This window comes from Lagopus muta, chromosome 1, assembly GCF_023343835.1.
Source record: "Lagopus muta isolate bLagMut1 chromosome 1, bLagMut1 primary, whole genome shotgun sequence".
Lineage (NCBI taxonomy): Eukaryota > Metazoa > Chordata > Aves > Galliformes > Phasianidae > Lagopus > Lagopus muta.
This window is the reverse complement of record NC_064433.1, coordinates 188,661,806-188,682,283: the sequence shown is the minus strand read 5'-3', so window position 1 is coordinate 188,682,283 and position 20,478 is coordinate 188,661,806. Positions and strand designations below refer to the sequence as shown.

Here is a 20,478-nt window from a genome sequence, read left to right as displayed (position 1 = left end):
AAGCTTTTAAAGGCAGCACAGACTAGTAAGACCTCCATGGAACTCACATCCCAAAAATTCATCTAAGGGACAGAAGTTACAAGCTCTCCTGTACTCTCCTACAACTAATCCATTCTATCATTGTTAAATCTGTTAGGGATATGTACTCAGGTGCTGTCAGATATCACCGTCACAACGAAAGCTTCAAGGTTGTTGACAAGTGAAAAAAAATATCCCAGTGCAGATACTGAGAAAAAGAAAAATGAAGAAAAAAAAAAAAAGGAAAAAAAAGAGGGCAAGAAGCCAGCTATCAGACTAGTGATCCCTTCTCTCAATTGCTCAGAGGGTCATAAAACTGTTCCTCAAAGCTGAAAAAATGCAGCACCCTTTCCAATGCATTACTAGGAAGTAAATTATATTCTCTCTTCCTTCTGCCCCTTGATACAACCTGATGTCCTTATGGCTTCATTCCAGTCTCATCATTACTTCTTTTTCCCTTTTATACCTCCTCTCACAACTAAACATCAGCAGCGAGAGTGGAGAATTGCCTGTATTCATCCCACTTCCACCATAACTGTGGCTCCTCAATTAGAAAGCTCATTTCAATTAGAAAGATCAATTCTGTCTTAGATGAGCCCCTAGTTGAGAAATAAACTATGCTATTAATTTGCATACTTCTTTCAGGTTGTTAATTTAGGTGGGAAGGCCTGATACTCCCTCTTGGTTTGGTGCTCGACTAAGAGGCAGCTAGTGAGATAGCTGGCCCAGTTAAAATGCCTAGGTAGAAAGCATGTGGTCCACCAGTGATGTGGAGCCTGGAGCTCATCTCCAAGCTCCTTAGGCAATTCAGAGAGGTAAATGACTCCATTGGTGTTTCTACACTTCTAAGAGGATTTTATGCCCTGCCTTGAGTCAACAGCCAGAAAACAGTATGTGCAAGAATTAGTCTTACTGAAGTAATACAGCAGTAATTCCTTTATCTGAATGCTATTCAACATGTTTCAGTAAAAATTTGCACAGATCAGCTGCATAGCAGAGACTTGCACCAAGGGATCCTACACAGAAAGCAAAGACCTCGTGCAGATCACCATATAGTGGAGGCTTGCAGCAAAGGATGAAACCAGGCTTGCTAGAGATTAGTCTATTGAAACAATGGTGGGTTTGGGGGTGAGGCAAGAAGCTCAGCTGAAGTGCATCTACACCAATGAATGCAGCATAGGCTAGAAATAGGAGAAGCTTTCGGACATCAGGGGGAAATTCTTTACCCAGAGAGTGGTGAGATGCTGGAACAGGCTGCCCAGAGAGGTTGTGGATGCCCCGTCCTTGGAGGTGTTCAAGGCCAGGTTGGATGGGGCCCTGGGCAGCCTCGTTTAGCATTAAATGTGGAGGTTGGTGGCCCTGCATGTGGCAGGGGGTTGGAGATTCATGATCCTTGAGGTCCCTTCCAACCCTGGCCATTCTGTGATTCTTTGATTCTGTGAAGCTGGAAGCTGTTTTGCAGCAAGCAAACTATGACTTAGTTGCCATTACAGAAACATGGTGGGATTGCTCCCATGACTGGAGTGCTGCAATGGACGGCTATATGCTATTCAGAAGGGAGAGGTAAGGAAGGAGGGGCGATGGCGTGGCTCTCTATGTTAGAGAGTGTTTTGATTTATAAGATTAAGCCTCTATGGGTCAGGATCAGGGGAGGGCCAACAAGTTGGACATTCCAGTGGAGGTCTGTTATAGACCACCTAACCAGAGATGGATGAGCTAGGAGCAGCTGGCAGAAGTTGTGTGATTGCCAACTGTTGTTCTCACGGGGGACTTCAACTTCCCTGATACATGCTGGAAATACAACACAGCACAGGAGAAACAGTCTAGGGGATTTCTAGAGTGTATGGAAGATAACTTCCTGATGCATCTGGAAAGAGAGCCTACCTGGGAGATGCCCGGCTAGACCTGCTGTTTACAAATAGAGAAGGACTGGGGGGAAACATGGAGGTCGAAAGCTATCCAGAGCAGAGCAACCCCAAAACGGTAGAGCTCTAGATTCTTGGTGAAGGAGGGGGGCAGCAAAACTGCTGCCTTGGACTTCTGGAGGGCAGATTGAAGTGTTCAGGACCCTGGTAAGCAAGGGTCCTTTGGGATTCAATCCTGAAGGGTAAAGGGGTCCAGAAAGGCTGATCACTCCTCAGAAAGGAAGTCCTGAAAGTGCAGAAGCAGGCTGCTCCCTGTGCTGTAAGATGTGCTGGTGGGGAAGAGGATCAGTGTGGATGAACAGGTACTTTTCCTGAGACTCTTGAAGAAAAAGAGAATCTACCTCCTGTAGAAGAAGGGACGGGCAACTCCTAAGTTGTTAGGATATGCAGGGAGAAAATAAGAAGAGCAAAAGCCCAGCTTGAATTCAACTTGGCTGCTGGAGTAAAAGAGAACAAAAAACTTTTTTACAAATATATTAACAGCAAAAGGAGGGCTACGGAGAATCTCCATCCTTTACTGGATGCAGCAGGGAATGTGACCACTGAGAATAAGGAAAAGTCTGAGGTTCTCAATGTCTTCTTTACATCTGTCTTTAAAAGTCAGACTGACTGTCCTCAGGGTGCTCTATCCCCTGGTCTGGAAATCTGGGGTGGGGAGCAGAATAAACTCCCCAGAATTCAGCTGGGGAAAAAAGAAAGAAGAAGAAAACTCCTGCCTCAGCAAGAGCACATGAGAGTCCTACTGAGCTCAAGCCTACAAGATACAAGATAGAGTTGCCCTGTGGCTTTTAGACATGGTTTAATCTCAGAGGTCTATAGTAAATTGGCAATGTGAAATGAGCTCTTGCCTAATTAGCAGATTTCTCCTTGTGCCTCAGTGAATGCACACCAGAGACAGCTTGGCCAAATTCCACTAATTTGCAACATCTCAAGCTTTAAAGCACTTTCCTTTTTTCTTTCCAGATCAGCAGGGCCAGGTGGAAGAGCACCTGCCAAGTGGAAGAATTCACTTGCAAAAGTTCAGATTCAAAATGAGACCTGGGACTGGGGCAGTTCTGCACCAGTGCCTTAACAATTCTCACACCTGGCTTCTTGCTAAATCTAAGAGGTGAATCAAGCAAATATTTATTCCATTATGTTCTCCCCCTTCCCCCCAATAATAATAATAATAATAATAATAATAATAATAATAATAGTAATAACAATAATAATAAAAACAGTGGGCCAGCACCATGATTTTTACTAGATTTTGCTTTCATTATTCCCATGCAGAAACACACTGCAATGCACAGGTTGGTCACTCCATCTGGTAGCAGGCATCGGGGATTTTTATATTTTGCGTTTTTTATGTTTTCAGAATTCTGAAAGGCAACACCACCCTTTGCAAGAACTCTAATGCTGCAAAGTGGGCAGGGATGTGTGCAGGATCCTTCTTCACAGAGGATGATTCTGGTGGACAGCTGAAGGCCAGCCTAAGAGCAGAACCTGTCCAGAATCTAAGCCATATCAGGGGAAGGTTGGATTGGGATTAGGGAAAGGCTCTCCACCAGAGGATAATGGCCAAGGAACAGGCTCCCCAGGGCAGTGGGCATGGCACTATGCTGCTGGAGTTCAAGGTTTGGACACTGCTCTCAGATGTAGGGTTTGGATGTTGAATGGTCCTGTGTGGAGCCTGGGGTTGGACTTGATGATCCCTTCCAACTTGGCATGTTCCATGTTCTATGATTAAAATTGACTTGCAACAAAAATGCTAAAACAAGAGTGTGATTAAGATTAAAGCATGAATGAAAATATCTGAATATATACCATAAAAAAATAGCAGAACAAGATTTAAAAGAATGGCTTCTACACACAATGCAGTCAAACTGAAGAACACCTTGTTTCCACCTAGCTCAGAAAGCCTCTGCTATGATACCCAGGAGAGAGCAAGCAATGAAGATTAAGAGCTTCCCTGGATCACAAAGAACACGGTTGCAGCTTAACAGTTACTGCATTAATTTGGCAGAGAAATTCCCTATAAACAGAGACTTAATCTCTGTGAGCTGTTCCTTCTCACCCCTCCAAAGCTTACACTCTCTTCATTCAATATTTCATTTTCTGTCAAGAGGTGAATTATCAATCCAGGACTTGAAATGTGTTTTATTTAAACATAATTATCATGTTAATTCTAAAGAAAATATGCCTACACAAAAATTGCACTATCAGTCAACAGTGATAAATAGTAATAAGGCATATTACTGATCAAATTATCACAGTGTTACAAATTCAAACGAGCTAATTCCTTACAAGGAATAATATACGAGATGATGTGCAGGACCTGAAGGTGTATCTGGTGTCTCATGATATTCTTTTCTTTAGTCTTGTTCATATGTCATTTATGTCACTTGCCATAGCTATGCCATTTTGCCATTGGTCTATAGGTGGATATTCTCTAGAGGAATTAAGAGAGATGTTAAATGTTAAGTATTTTTTAGGCATGTTAGAGAAAGGTGGGGAATTACCACACGCTAATTTCAACCCATAGCCCAAAGAGAGAGCAGACATTTTCAGCCACCAGAACGTTCTTCCTCTTAATCTGGCACAGGGCTCCAGCTCTGCTCCTTATCTTCTCTGAGATGTATAAATGTCTGTGAAATGAAAGCAAAAGGGTCCCTGTCCCCTCCCTGTCCCCTTCTGCTGACATTCTGCATTGAAGTTTATCCTACTGCTGTCACAATCTTTCCCTATTTTTACAAAAAGTTGGAAGATGTTGAGAGGCACTGGCAGCAAGGGGTGATGGCACAGCAAAGATCATTCTTGAGCTTGCCCACAGAGAATTGTTCCTATCAGGTCCACTGAGATGGTGCATGATGTTAACCATGGCATGAGACTGCCTGTGGAAGGTTTGATGCAGGCTCGAAAATCTCACCAGTAGAAGCTGCCAGCTTCTGCACTATATCTCTGAAGACAAATTCTGTTTCATGTTAATGCATTACCGTATACTGTCAAGTCAGTATTCTCTCAGTGTACTTTTAGAGCATGTCAGCATGTTTAATCAGATTGTTTTCTTTTGTTTTTTAATTAAGCTTATTTTTTGATTTTTTTTAGTTTTCTAAATGCAGATTTTATTTGCTTGTAATTTCTTTGGCCAAATTTATCTGAATTTAAACACTTTGGATCTCATCTTTCAACATCAACTTCAATTTCTAGATACAGACCCAAGATATAAAATTCCCTCTGCACTTCACTAAGCAGAGCTCATCAGCCATATCTTAACTCAGAGATAGGAATGGCTGCCTTGATGAAATCCTAGTGCCTCATCTCCAGCCTGCAGAAATTATACACAAGAGTAAAAGCGCAAAGTAAAAGCAGTTTGGTTTGGAGTTGCATCCTCTGTAGTTAAAACAACTGTAGTACCATTCATATAATCATAGAATCACAGAATGGTTTGGGTTGGAAGAGACCTTAAAGCCCATTCAGTCCCAAATTCCCTGCCATGGGCTGGTTGCCACCCAGCAACTCAGGCAGCCCTGGGCCCATCCAACCTGGCCTTGAGGATCTCCAGGGATGGGGCACCCACAGCCTCCCCAGGCAGCCTGTGCCACGGCCTCACTGCCCTCTGAGTAAAGAATTTCCTCCTATATCTAAATCTCCGCAATTACAGTTTAAAACTGTAAGTCAAGTTGTATTTTTCTTTGAACACATGCAACTTTTTTTGAGCATACATAAAATTCCCGTATTTATGACTGGCAGCATCTGTGCCATGTGAAGAAATACATCATTTTAGAGAATAACAGAACCACAGGGGTTGGAAGGGACCTCTGGAGATCATCGAGCCCATCAACCCCCTGCCAAACCAGGTACCCTACAGCAGGTTGCACAGGAAAGCATTCAGATGAGTTCTGAGTATCTCCAGAGAAGGAGACTCCACCATGTCTCAGGGCAGCCTGTTCCAAGGCTCTGTCACCCTCACAGTAAGGTTTTTAACTGTGTTCGTATGGAACTTGCTGTGTTCCCATTTGTTCCCATTGCCCCTTGTTCTGCCACCGGGCACCACTGAGAAGAGCCTGTCTCCTCCGCCTGCCTTCCACTCAATAAGCACTGAGAAGATCCCCTCTCAGTCGGCTTTTCTTCAGACCAAGCAGCCCCAGGTCTCTCAGCCTTTCCTCATACAGGAGATTCTCTGGGCCCAAATCCTGTGGCCTTTTGCTGGAGAGGAGCCCAGAACGGGACACGTGCAACAGGGCAGCACAAGGAAAGACTAGAGGGGAGGGATAACCTCCCGCGACCTGTTGGCCACGCACTTTGTAACGCAACACATGATACCATTGGCCCTCACGGCGACACGGGCGCCGCTTCTACTGAGTCAACAAATTCACTCGGGGCAAGGAACACAAACGCAATAAACGCAGCACCGCGCGCCGCCTCCCGGGGCAGGGGACGCGCGGTGCACCATGGGAGTTGTAGTTTGCGCGCGAACCGGAAGTGATGGCGGCACGCGGCCTGACGGCGGCACAGCCAGTTCCGGCAGCCGCCGCTGATGGAGGAGGCTTGGCAGCAGCGGAGCGGTTGAGGGGGGTTCGGTGGCGGCCGCCGCCATGTTCGGCTGCCTGGTGGCGGGCAGGCTGGTGAGCGGGGCCCTCAGCCCGCTCGGGGCGGGTGGGACTGCCGAGGGGCCGCGCCTTGGCCGGCTCCTGCCTCCAGTCCCCACGGGGCAGCTCCGTTGTGGATCCTGTCCTTTCTGCTGACGAGCAGGCTTGGGCTCTTCAGAGGCGAGGCGGGAGCTTAAAAGAGCCATTTTAATGCGTGCCTTGGCCGCAGGGTTGTGGCAGCTGGGGCGAAGAGGAGGATGTTATCTGTCTCTGGCGTCCCTGTGCCGCCTGTCTGAAGGTTTATTGTATTTCCTGTGTGAACAGGTTGCCGTGCTCCGGGGGTTGTGCCAGCCAGGTGGTCAACAGCCACTGCTTATAGACTTGGCAACCTCTTCTGCACCTTATTTCCCTCCTACGCACGTGGGGAGTGAAGGTATTCTACTCTCGTAGTGCTGGGTAGGATATACTTCCAGCGTAGGTAGAACATTGTTGTGCCTTTCCAGTGATACTTTTGTGGCAGCTGTTCTGCTTTGTTTGACTTTCATCTGGCTCTGTGCTGTTTAGGTTAGTACGTGCCTCACTTTTAGTTATGTCTCACCATAGGTATGTTTCTGTAAAGGGCTATTTGTAGTTAGCCAGAAATGGAAAACGTTAACGAAGGCTTTGTTCTCTGTAGGTACAAGCAGCTCCCCAGCAAGTGGCCGAAGACAAATTTGTGTTTGACTTACCAGACTATGAAAACATCAACCACGTAGTGGTCTTCATGCTGGGAACTGTACCATTTCCTGAAGGAATGGGAGGATCTGTCTACTTTTGTTACCCGGACCAGAGTGGGATGGCAGTGTGGCAGCTGCTGGGGTTTGTTACTAACGAGAAGCCAAGTGCAATCTTTAAAATTTCTGGTTTGAAATCTGGTAAGTGTAGCACAACATAGCAGTCAGCATAGTGGATGTGTTACTGTATGTATGAGAAAGTGAATGTCAGAAGGTGTTTTTATTAAGTGTTTTTTTGTATAGGTGGTTCTCTGTATTCAGGTAGTCCCTAGCAGATAAGTAACTAGAAGCATTCAGTCAGTTTTGTGAAAGTCTGTGTGTATGTGTTCCTAATGAAATTTCCCACTCTTATCTTGTATGCAGTGTAAATCTGGAAATTCAGCTCATCGAGTTTGACGTGTTTTCCAGTGCTTCCACAGAATCTGATTAGGAATGAGTCTGTATTTTCCTTGGTGTGGTTTTCATGCGTTCAGCTAGGGAGTGCTGCAATATTTCCTCTTGCTCCAGCTGTTTAGCTGTTGTATTCTTTGTAGCACAGAGAAAGGTTTTGCAATGAGCAAAGTGTAGCACGGTGACTTCAGAAAGCTCACTGCCTCTGGTAGTGTGCACTGCATAATTGTCCAGTAAGGAGTACTGTCAGTGGAAATCAGTCTTCCAAATATTTTTGGTGGTTTTGAGCTGACTGAGAGAAGGCTGATGCTACCCGGACAGTGTGTGTGTATGTATATATTTTTTCTGTTAATACGTAATTATGCGGGCATTTTTTGTTATGCATGTTGTAAAAATGACAAACCACCCCCAAGACACAGCTTTCTGCTCCTAAGGGAAGATATGTCCATCAAGCAGCTTTAAAGCATTTCAGTAATAAAGAACAAAGTGTATATCATCTGTTTTTTCTGTCACTTCTGCAGCATGCTCATCGCGCTCCTAAGACTTCCTTATTTGTATGTATTTTCAGAGAGCTTTGTAGGTGAAGGTAACTTCAGATGCTTTTGCAGAACAGTACCTTTAGCCATATTTTTCAAGGGAGAAATCTTAACTTTGTTCTGAACTACGTTTTCTTCTGTCTCAACATTTTGGTCGCATCAGTGTGCAAGGGATTGTGCTTGAGGATGAGCTTCCATGCCAGGTGGCAATGCTGTGCTTGCTCTGATCAGCTGTTCCTGTTGTATACTGCTTATTTCAGAATTGGAGTCAGAATGAGCTGTTGCTGTGATAACAAGGAAGTTAAGTTCGTGAGGATGTTCAGTGAGGAAGACAGACTGAAAAGGGGAAGCAAAAGTGAGTGATTATGGAGAAAGGAATTGGAGAGGTGTTACTGTCTTCTGAAATACGTTTGACTGTCTCGGGCTAACTTCTGGAGCCTGCTGCTGATATGAATCTGTGAAATGGAAGAAGGGGATAAATTCCAATGATACACCCTTCAGCAAACCAGTGGGGTGCCAGGATGTATCCTGCTTCAGAGTGCCTTTTTTTTTTTTTTTTTTTCCCCTAGCTAGTAGGTGGCAGTGCTGTTCTGTAAAGAGATTAAAGAAAGAGGTAGCTCCATTGTCCAGGTGTTTCTAATGTTGTCACTTAGATGGTTGGGGTTAGGAGAAGCAAGCTAGCCTGTACCCAGGCTTGTAAGAAACATGCAGGTTGGACAGATGTTTCTGACCTCCTGAGTGCATGCTAAAGTAAAGATGGTAAAGGCTAGCTTGGATAACAAATAGCACAACTAATTTAATGTGTGGCTTTGCAACTTCTAATAGAACAAAGAGGCTGCCTGCTCTGCTTATGAGCTGGAACGTTTGTCTAGCATGCAGAAGTAGCCACAATGTCAGCTTTTTATTAGGTTATGTTAGGAATGTGTGCATTTAAAATGATAAAACTCAAATTACTGTTGTGTAATTTTAGTAATATCACTAGAAGTATATTTGTGACATCAGCTTGTTGCTGGAGATGTTATATAGCTGTATTAACAGCTGCTCTGTGGTGTGCTGTGTTGTCTTGAGCTTATTCCATTGTTAAGTGTGATTGGAACAAATTTCTGTTCCATAGTGTTTGTCAGTTCCCTGTGAAGCAGTGATTGTAGCAGTTTCTTTCCTACTGTGTGATAAAGGCCAGCATGTGCTACTTCTGTGGCTATAAGTAGTCAGCTGAAGTGGCTCAGGATTTGAATACAGCAGCTTTGGGAAAGGTTAATTGCACAATTTATAGCTCTTCAGTTTGTTCAGTGTCTGGAATGTGCTGGTTTTGCAATGTAAGTTGCCTGTGTTGGACATTTTAAGGAGTGGCTGTGCTGTTAGGAGTGTTAGGCACTCTGGACAGTGAGGGTCAAGGAAATTTGTGTTGCCCCAGGATTTTTAGTTTGCTTGCCCTTCTGCTCACTTAGGAAGGCCAGTGCTGGTGAACGTGTTTCCAAGTTTGGGACCAGTAGTTTATCAGTGCTGAACTAAAGGAGAAAATGCTTTTAGGAAGTGCACTTGAATATGAAGAATTCATTTGTGGAGTGGACACTGAATCATTAACTCAGACTCTTTTTCTTGATTACAGGTGTTATTACTCAGGTAATCTTTTTTTGAATAAGAGATTTCCAGATCAGGTTCTGAAGGTGTCTCAGAAGAATGCCATGGTACCATCGAAAAGATTCCTGTAGAGCTCCTGTAGAGCCGTGAGAAGTTAGTCAGACTACTTCTCAGTAGTCTTGGTAGAAACTTGTGAAGTCTAAAAGCAGGCTTCTCAGTTGTTTCTCCTAACTTTTAATACTTTTTAAAAAGCTGTGTTAAAGTGTCCATAAAACAGTGCTTGGAAATGTAGTGGAACTGAGTCAGAAGGTACTTTAGATTTCAGTTAGCACTTTTTTGCAGCTCCATATAGTATTTATAGGTCTGCAGGATAGCTATTCATTGGCTTTGCTCCCTGCTGCTAGTAAGACAGCAGAGAGGGCATCAGTACTTCTTTCATTGCATTTATTTGAATTTATTTAGGAAAAAAAAATCATCCCAGTAGCACCGTGGTCCCCTAAAGAGGGTTGTGTGATTAAAGCCACTTGTCTCTCGGTGTTTGTCACTGTGTGCAGAGCTTCTAGCTAAAGCTTAGGCAGGATTTGCTGGTTAATACTGAGTCAGAGGTGATGACAGGGACTGGGATGATGCCTGCAAGAGCAATATGCAACCTGGGAGTGTTTTTCTGCTTAATGCATTGTTCTGTTCATGGCTTCTGCAAAGCCAGAGGCCTTTCTGCTCCATGGTTATTTCTTTGACCCTTGGTGGTTTCGAGCTGTTTGATGAAATGTGGGGCCGTGCAGCCCTGCTCAGGGGTAGCTTCAAGTCAGAGTGAGCTTGAGGGAACGTTGTCTGTTTTTTTTTTTCATGCATAAACAGGTTCAAAAGCACCACGTTTGAATGAGTCAAGCTGTTGTGCAGCAGTGCTGTGTGTTTCCTGTTTTTCTGTAGTGTGTGTTGCCTGTGCTTACATGTACCTGTGTTTGGACTGTGCTGTCTGATTTCTGCGATAGGGATGATGTGTTCCACACCTCCCACCAGGGACCTCGTACAGAAGAAACACTGGAATGCCAGTAGCACTGTCTTCAAGTGTGTATCAGCTCTAACGTGCTGTTTGTGGTGCTTTCAGGGAAGGGAAGCCAGCACCCCTTTGGTGCCATGAACCTCCCGCAGACACCAACGGTGGCCCAGATCGGCATCTCGGTGGAGCTGCTGGAGAACCTGGCACAGCAGACTCCTGTGGCAAATGCTGCTGTGTCATCGGTAGATTCGTTCACGGAGGTATTGCAAACATCCTGTTCTCAGAAATCCTCTGCAGTTCTGAAGTTTTAAAAGCATGGGCTCTGAAGAATTAATTCAAAATACAAAACGAAGCCTTTGTGGGTGGTTTTAGGGGTGTAACCAACCTAGTTGTCACCAGATCGTTTGGATGGATAGTTTGAAAATTTGCAATGACTTTTTCTTACACTAGAAGGCAGTCTCCTGTAAATGATCAGATTCTGTATTTCTGTATTCAGCCAATGCATTCTGTCATACCCATGTCACTGTTACAAAAAGTAGGCGAGACTTCCCTGTAGGAGCAACTGCAGTGAAATGCACGTGAGACAGTGGATCTATGCTGATTTTAGATGCTGCAATTTAAGTACACAGCATTCTGCAACGATGGTCAAAAATTACTCAAGGTATATATGGGCTGGATTAATATAGATATCAAGGTGTACCACTGACTCCTGAGAAATCCTTCTGATGTAGTTCTGCAGAATTATAAAATCATGCCTTCTCCCACAGAAACTTGTTTTGTTTTGTTGTTTTTTCATCCCATGGAACAGGATTTTTTCTTTTTGTGTGAAACCTGCAATACTGGCCAATTTTTACCTATCTTGTCTGTTAGTCTCAGCCTCTGGAAATCCTCAGCCAGCGCAGGCAGTTAGATCACACTCTAACAGTAGTTCAGGGCGAACTTGATCTGAATATCAAGTCTTAATTTCTCTAAAACTGATGGCTCTGGCGTTACCTTTCAAGATTTGAGGAGCTGAAGAGGCTTTTCTTGAGGCTTTTTCTTGCTCACTTTTCCTACAGATACTTGCTGAAGTAGACTGGTAATTGAACAGTAATCCTGATCATGAAGCTGATGCCCTCTGACAGTTTATGCAAATAGTATCTTCACATAGGTAAATGTCTCTTTTGGAGAAAGTTAGTAGTTGATTACAGCTATTTTTGTATATAAGAGCTAACAGAGATTTTTGGGGTTGGGGAAGTTAGGGGCTAATGACATCTAAGTAATATTTTTGATTCCATTAGTTCCTATAATAAAGTCATAGGTTAATAAGTTATATTCCAGGTTTTTTTGCATTTCCACTGGTGGATTTTTCTGGCAACAAGATTTAAAGAAGAAAAACAATTCGTTACTGCATAACATTAGCAACAAATGTTTCTCCAATTAGGTGGGTTTTCCTTTTTAAAAGGGAGCAGAATGTTAACTGATTTTTAAGCTAAACTGTGGCATTCTTCTTCCACTACGTTTTTAGAAAGGTTTATGAAGATTTATCTTATATTTATATGTGTACTTTTGTAGCTAGAGAAAATTATCATATTAAGAAAGTAAATAGAAAGAAGTAAGACAGTAGTGTGAGAGGGATGAGGCTGAGGGTGGGCTACTCATTCTCAGACATCAGCTCTTCCGATCCATTTGTGTCAGAGCAGGTGGAGGGGAGCTTTGGAGCAGTTACATCCAGTTCTGGGGCATCAGCATGAGAAATCCAGAGGAGGGCCATGAAAATGATAGAGAGCTGGAGCACATCTCCTGTGAAGACAGCTGGGTTTGTTCAGCAGAACAGAAGACTTTGCATGGGCCTTATCGTGGCCGTTCAGTGCATCAAATGAGTTTTTAAGAGTCTTTTTGAAAGGCAAGTGCAATGGTTTTAAACTGAAAGAGGGTAGGTTTAGATCAGAAATTAGGAGGAAGTTCTTCATGATGGGAGTAATGAGATAAGGCATCCACAGCTTCTGTGGGCAACCTATGATTGGAAATGTTCAGAGTTGGGTTGGACAGGACTTGGAGCAGCTAGAGCTCATGGAAGACATCCGTGCCCATGGCACAGGCATTGCAGTAGGTGATTTTCAGAGGTTTCTTCCAACTATTGTATGATTCTGTATATTGCTCCAGATTCTGTTTTACTCTATCATTTTACTGTCTCTGAAAATAATTTGTTCCCCCACCAAAACAACACATTTATTTTTCTCCTACAGCAAGTAGGGGAAAGAAGAAAATATTACAGACTACATAGCTGAAGGAAGTTTCCCTGTTGCTGGAGCCTGGCAGTGAGTTGTAATCATAGAATCAAGGTTGGAAAAGACCTCCAATATCATCCAGTCCAATATTTTCCCCCTAAACCACATCCCTAAGTACAACATCTGAACATTTCTTGAGCACCTCCAGAGATGGTGACTCCACTGTCTCCCTGGGCAGCCAGTTCCAGCACCTGACCACTCCTTCAGAGAAGTTTTTACTAATACCCAACCTGAACCTCCCCTGGCACAAGTTGAGGCCGTTCCCTCTAGTCCTATTGCTCATGAGGCAGATTGCTGGAGACTTTTCTGCTGGTTGAACAATTGCTGTTTTGCTGTGAGTCGGGCTTCTCAGCTTTAACTTGGTCTGCTGTTCACCTGATGGTTTGTGACTGAATCACTTGTTTGTCACAAAGAAAATTTCTTCCTGGAGCTCTTTATCCAGTTGGATGACATTGGCCAAGGAGGCCACAAGTGAAGATCTGAGAATGTTTTCTAAACAGTAGGTGGATCTGAGGGCAAAATTAAGAGTTATCATATTTTGATCTCTTTTTAAACTGACTTCTCTTGCTCTAATGTTTCTACTTTCCCACGGGATTCTAGATAACAGTGCTGTTTTTATTTCGCATAGGAGTTGTGTATCTGCTGACATGTTGCACAACAAACCGTATTTAACAAAGTACTTACTTAGTATCTTTCTTTTATTTCAGTTCACCCAGAAAATGTTGGATAACTTCTATAATTTTGCATCCTCATTTGCTGTTACTCAGGCACAGATGACACCAAACCCCTCTGAGGCTTTCATTCCTGCAAATGTAGTTCTGAAATGGTAATGGAAGCTTTCTTTAGTAACTATTGTATATTTTTCCTCGGCATCAAAACAGCTCTTTTCTAAGTATTACTGTCATGCTGTTCCAGCAAGATGATGCAGAAATGCTGTTGTGAAGCTAAGATGCTCTTTCTACTGGTTTTAAACTTGTAACCATTTTCATGTAATTTTTATAGCCTGTGCATTTTGTTGCACTGGAAATGTCACCCTTCATACACGTCGATTTGCAGTGTGTTGCTGGCTGCAGGTTTTTGAGTAATGGGAACATGGAACATTGATGCCTGTCAGTTTGTTGTTACAAGTTGTTTTTATGCTTGTAGCCATCAGGGTTATGTTGCTTAAGAAGGTGGGAGGGATGGAGAAATCACGTTCCAAGTTTACGTGGTTCTGCCACCAGCATGAGACAGTCTCCCTGAGAGTTGTTTTCCAGCAGCTGGCTTAGAAGAGGTTTCCTAGCAGGGATGGTGATTCTCTGGAGGTAAACTGTGGGCAGTGCTTCTGAATGTCTTAAAAATTCTTTCCTACAGTTTATAAGTGTAGCCTTTTTTTTTTTTTTGCCTCAATATTTATTGACATAAGCCTTCTTAAAATAGTATTTTGGGCTTTCTGGATAGTTGAGTCATCGGCATGGGTCAGCATGAGTATGTGAGCAGTTAACATAAGCAATATGTTTCCTTTGGAAATGTAATTTGATGCAGATTTCTTCCTAAATAGGAGGTAACTGTAAGCATCCCACATGTGGGGAGTCTCCAGTGAGAAACCAAAGGGAAGGCAGGCTGGAAAAGCAGGGTAATGGCTGGCTGCTCCCTGAGTAATGCTGAATTTGCCTTTGTTCTGAACAGTAAAGTGAAGTGAGGCATAACTCCAATAAAGCAAACACATTTGTGTATGTAAATCTGTTAAATTGATTACAGCCAAAAGAGATTAAAAAAAAAAAAAAGAGTTTCATCTGTTTGTGAGTCATTATAACGTATTTAATTATAGCTTGTAGAACAGAGTATCTGAGTATATATCTGAGGTCTCTGCAGTGGGCTAGCTGCAATGGAAATGCACTAATGCTTAGAATGCCATTAATTAAGAGCCCTTCTCTTTTAATATGAGTGGGATGATAATAAAACCTTTCAGAATTTCTTCTCTAATTGGAATTGGCTTAGAAATTTCCAGATGTAGAGGTTTTTGTTGTCTTTGTTTCAGCAGTAGTAGCTTGTGTTACCTTACAGCTTGTGTTTGTGGTGGTTTGGAGGGCTGTCCAGGCTCTTGTAGCTCAGAGTCTGCAAGTTGAGAAAGCCAGGGAAATTGTTCTTCCTCTGGTTTTGGTTGTTTTTTGGGTTTTTTTTCCTACTGTTCTGGATCTGTAGTGAATTCCAACATTGTCTGCACATCTTTGCTGGTTAGAAAAGTGAAATTAGGATGACATGTTTGCATGCTTCATTCCACTCTGTTAATTATTATATTTTGCTAAAATGTCACTGTGGACAATAAATGTAGAAGTTAGAATTATTTGCTAAGAGGAAAAAAATAACGGGGACTAATTTCTCAGGATTTCTATTAGAGTTTGTTTATTTACTTATTTTTTGTAGGTATGAGAACTTCCAGAGACGCCTGACACAGAACCCTCTCTTCTGGAAAACATAAGCTTGAATCATGTCATTTGAAGTGCTCTCTGATCTGAAATATACAGCAGATAACTTCACTGAAGAACTCTGAGGCAGAAAAAAAAACGATTAGTCTGAATAGACCACCTTGTAACTTTTATATTTCTCAAATTATTTAAAATTAAAATCTGTGAAAACTGCTTGTCTGTGTGTTTCTTCAATGGAAATGCTTGACTACAGCAAAAGTCAGTATGCACGTGTAGGAAGACTCTTTTGAACCTGTATTTAAAATGGAAGGAATTACAAAATAAGAAATGACAAAGCAGTTTCATGCTCATGTGAAGTTCTGAGGTGGTGTTTAATTGTAAGTGAAGTTAACTTACTCTCATTGTGCAGGAGATGGGGAAACTGAGAGTATGCTCATGTTCTTCTTGCTGGTCCTTGCTCTGTATATGCTTTTAATTCATGGACAGCTAAGATTGCTGTCCCCAGCTTGTATAGACAGTACATCTCCCTCTCTTTAGAAGATGCAATGGAGCTTGATTCCAGATATCTGTCTTGAACTTTCCCTATGTAGTTTAGTCTCTGGGACTTTTTCCCTGCTGGCCAAATAAATACCTTTGAAACAGCTCTTAGGGGCGTACTTGGATTAATAGATTTGTATTTTGCAGCCTAGAGCTGTGAGGTGACAGGTTATTGACAGTGGAGGTACTTGGTGAGTTTTGTCTCCATTCAGCTTTCTCTGTTTAAGGCATGAGGAGTAAGGAGAGGGAGAAAAATGCTTCTTGGTATGTAGAGGTTTTTTTCTATAGAGAAAATAAGAATAATAGGTTACATCAAGATGTTTTTAAGTCGCTTCAAGATCTGTGAGGTACCTTTGCAGTGTTTGAGGGGAAATTATTGGTGTCTATGTAGAGAAACATTGGTGTGGAGTGAACAGAAGGTTGTCTTGATCCTATGAGCCTCTCCATGGAACTTTTCTGTTCTCAGAACTTAGAACAGAGCATAAAGAATGTTTTTTCTGTGTGATGCTGAGGGTAGGAGGAGTCACGTTGGGTGAAGCTGGTGTCCTTTGTTTAGTAGAGAGAGCATCTTCTCTTCAGTATTATCAAATATTTAATGTTCCAGACAGCACGATGTCCATAGCACTACTGCAATGAAGAAAAAGGTTTGTTTTTAAGCACCCTGGTCTGTTGTAGAAGTTTGTGTGATGTTTCAAGCAGGCCCACCACCACTATACTCTGTTTTCCTACATGTAATATTGGAGCAGCCATATAAGAAGGAATCAGTGACAAAGCAGAACAGCTTTCTGATGCTTCCTCCACCCCGTGTCAATGTGTGATGGAGATGCTGGTGTCTGAATGCATTAAAAATGCTTGGGTGCAAACGGTGGTGGTTGGGGATATTCCTAATTCCTTGAAGAGGCTTCCAGGTGTTACGGACTTTCTGTCTATCATCCCATTCTCTGCAGCTGTCGTGTTCCATTACCTCAAGGAGAAGCCACTCTAAAGCTCGCTCTGGGGAAGCAGGCAGTGGTGCTGGGCTGGAGCTCACCACCTTGTTGCAGGCATGACGAGTTTTGTATCCTACAAAACACAAATGGCTAACAATGTGGAAATACTGTAGTGCAGAGGTGTGGAAGTTAATTTTCCAATATGCTGTTTTAGGTTTCTCCCTTACTGTGAGACCATTTGGAGATGGATTTTCACTGTGGACTTGCATAACAGTCTGTGTTGATACTGATGGTGAATGGACGTAAAACCCCTGCACATGTGAGGTAACCTCTCTGCCCATTAAGCACTTTGCTTTCTCCAGGCTATGAAGAAGGGAATACCAAACAGCACTCTACTCATTTCCTGCCATCACACAAACCTTCTCATTTGTTCTTTTATTCAGGAGAAAGATAAAACGTGCTCATTCGCTACCAGATGTTGTAGCCAAGTAGGTTGTGGTTCACTTCAGCCCGTAGCCCAAGGGGACTTTGGGACTTTGGGGATGAGGTATTGCCCAAAATGGTCAGTTCAAGGCGAAGCTCCTTGCAGGGAAAGGAAGCAGCCCTCTTCTGGCCCACAAGTGACAGTGGAGTCAGTTGTGACCTAGGGGTTGGTGCTGCCCAGCTCTGTTCCCAGTGCCTGCTGCTCTCGTGTCTGCTTTTCTCTTGTGCTGCTTTGCTGTGTGAAGAAGAGAGGCAGTGGGAGAGCACTGGATGGCTCCTCTGACATCCAGATGAGGGTGTTTATAATAGTGCAAGAGAGAAACATCTTTGAACTTTCAGGTCCAGGTGTTTACCTAAAGGGTGAGTAATGACAGCCATGACTTCCTTTTTCTGGCCACGGAAAGGTGACTGGAAAGCATCTGAAAGAGCCTTGTTTCCAACACTGATGTCTCTCACAACCAAAGGTAAGAGCATCCGGAGCTTTTTCATGATATTCTCTATTCAGTTGTGAGAAAGGATTGTCCTGCTCAGTGCTGGTGCAGCTCAAGTATTGCGTGCGATTTTGGGTGCTACAACAAAGGACATCTAGTATTAGATATGGAGGTTGCTGGCCCTGCCTGCGGCAGGAGGCTTGGAGCTTGACGATCCTTGAGGTCCCTTCATTCCTAAGCTGTTCTATGATCAAGCTATTAGAGAGCATTGAAAAGAGGTGAGGTGAGGTTTTGGAGGGTAAGATGTGTGGGGAGCAGCAGGGCCTGAGGGAATGGCATGGAGCTGTTTCAGGGGAGGTGGGAGGTTACTGACCCAGAGGGCAGTGGGCACAGCCCTGAACTCCCAGAGCACAAGGAGCATTGGGACACCACTCTCAGACATAGGGTTTGCCTTTTGGGCAGTGCTGTGCAGAACTTGGAGTTGAACTCGACGATCCTGGTGGTTCCCTTCCAACCTGGGATATTCTGTGATTCAAAGCACAATAATTGGTTTAGGAATGTGCTGCATGGCAGTAAGCTCGGGGACACTGAGCTTGCCATGTCTTTTGTTTTGCTCTGCAGAGATCGTGCAGATTTGGGATCAGGTGTCTCTTGATGTTCGGCGGCAGTTGGCACTGAGCAAGGTAATCATCGTGCCTTGCGTTTGCTCTCATACTCTGGTAGCTTAATGTAGATCAATGTATCCAACTGTACTTCTCTTCCTTTGCTATTTTTTTTTTTTCTGCTTTAAAATGCAGTTTACAAGTGTGCCACAAAATAGATTATTCTGAACATTTACAGAAAAAAAATAAGATTTGGTATACTCAAATGATTGATGCTTTCAGTTTCCATTCCACACTGCCAGAGTAGATCACCCAGATCACCTGATCCTTCCAGGATGCATTAGAGATTTAAGAAACCTTCTAATTGCGTTAATTTTTCTTTACCCAATTTCCTTTCTCCTTTTCTTCCTTCTAGAGCGTTGAAATAGTTGGACTGGGGACTTTTGCTGTTCATACACAAGAGCTACACATAGGAAGAAATGATTGCTTAATCATTCACAGACCTGTATTTCAAATGTCCAACATTATCAGAAGAATTTTTGATCTTAACTATGCTAAAAGAATTCTGCCTGGTGAGAAGAAAGATGAAATAAAACTGTATTTGCTGTTGATAACACTTACAGGGTTAAACCACAAGACTGTTTTTCTCCTGGAATGAAAACATAGCATCATAACATCCCAGCTGAAACCAGGATGTTCCTTTGAAACATTTGGCATGTCTGGCTGGTGTCTAGCAATGGTTGCTGGGCCTAAAATTTGCCACATTGGCCCATAAATCTATCTGAACGTTTCTCGGAGGGTCTGAGCAGCTTCTCTGTTTTCCTTAACTGTAGGAGGTTGTCAGAGCATGCTGCATCACTCAATCCCTCCATGCCTGCACACTGAGTGTGGGTAGTTCCAATGGCTTTATCATAGCACCTGGACTCAAGAAGCCCATTCTGTAAAGTGTAATTGTCTCAAGGCCTGAAGGCTGCTGAAAGCTGATTGCAATTAATACCTTAGTTATGTGTCACTGTGCTCCTCTGGTGTTAATAGGTTCTACACTAGCTGTCCCATTGGACTACACCACAATTGCCGTGGAGACATCTCATCCCCTGGATGCCGTGGAGAACTGTGTGAAGGAGACCGTGATGTATCTCTCTCGCTGTGTCTCAAACGGACTGAATCATAGAATCATAGAATCACTAAGGTTGGAAAAGACCTAAAAGATCACCCAGTCCAACCGTTCACCTATTCCCAATAGCTCCTACTAAACCATGTCCCTCAACACAACATCCAGTGAATGAATGAATGTTAACTTTGTTCTCAGGGACATGGGTGTCCTTCTTATCAGGCAAAAGAAAGTCAAAATGAGGTTTTACGAAAACTTTCTTCTCAGCCTGGACACAGTGCGAAACTTGAAGGAAATTATTATCAATGTAAGTCTTACACAGTACAACGTAGAGGATTTCCAGCTGAATCTCAAGGGCCAGTTGAATTGGTGCCTCCTGGTGTGCCATGACTTGACTGGCCACTTGGTTTAGATGCAAAGTACAACAGAGGAGTTGCTCTCTGGATTCCTTCTCGTATAGTTGGTTGTCTTGCTGAAATGTAAGACAGCTGTGTTGGATCAAACCAAGGATCACAGAACAGCTGAGATTGGAATGGACCTCTGGATATCATCTTGTCCAAGTCCCTTGCTCAAGCAAGGCCACTTAGACCAAGTTGCTAAGGACCATGTCCTGGTAGCTGTTACATACTGACCACTGGGCTGAGGGATGCAGCATTCTGTCCCTGAAGGCTGAGGGAAGAACCAGCCTGTGCTCACCTCCACTGACTTCTCCAGCAGTCAAGAGATTTGTTTTCTGGTTGAATCCATTGGGTGTCACTCACACAGAAAGCCTGGCAGTTTAAGTTCCTAGAATCAATTCCCTGAAGTTGTATCTCTGGTTGTTGTCCTGAGAGGCTAAAGTTAATGAAGAGGACTTTGCTGGAGAGCATTGCTGGAGGCAGTTGCTGCTTTTATTATCAGCTTTGTTTGCAAC

General features: G+C 43.3%; 1 protein-coding gene across 4 annotated transcripts; it reads left to right on the top strand.

The window, feature by feature from the left end:
- The first annotated feature begins 6,418 nt into the window (after nt 1-6,418).
- HIKESHI (heat shock protein nuclear import factor hikeshi) lies at nt 6,419-15,685 on the top strand. Of its 4 annotated transcripts, none has more exons than XM_048934222.1 (6): nt 6,422-6,550; nt 6,839-6,947; nt 7,191-7,428; nt 10,903-11,054; nt 13,772-13,890; nt 15,471-15,685. In XM_048934222.1, the coding sequence occupies exons 3-6, from the start codon at nt 7,278-7,280 to the stop codon at nt 15,523-15,525; spliced, it is 477 nt and encodes a 158-aa protein (XP_048790179.1). In that variant the 5' UTR covers nt 6,422-6,550; nt 6,839-6,947; nt 7,191-7,277; the 3' UTR covers nt 15,526-15,685. The 4 variants fall into 4 exon arrangements, with proteins under 4 accessions (XP_048790178.1, XP_048790179.1, XP_048790180.1 ...); XM_048934223.1 differs by having other exon boundaries at nt 6,839-6,970; XM_048934221.1 differs by lacking the exon at nt 6,839-6,947 and having other exon boundaries at nt 6,419-6,550.
- Nucleotides 15,686-20,478: the final 4,793 nt, after the last annotated feature.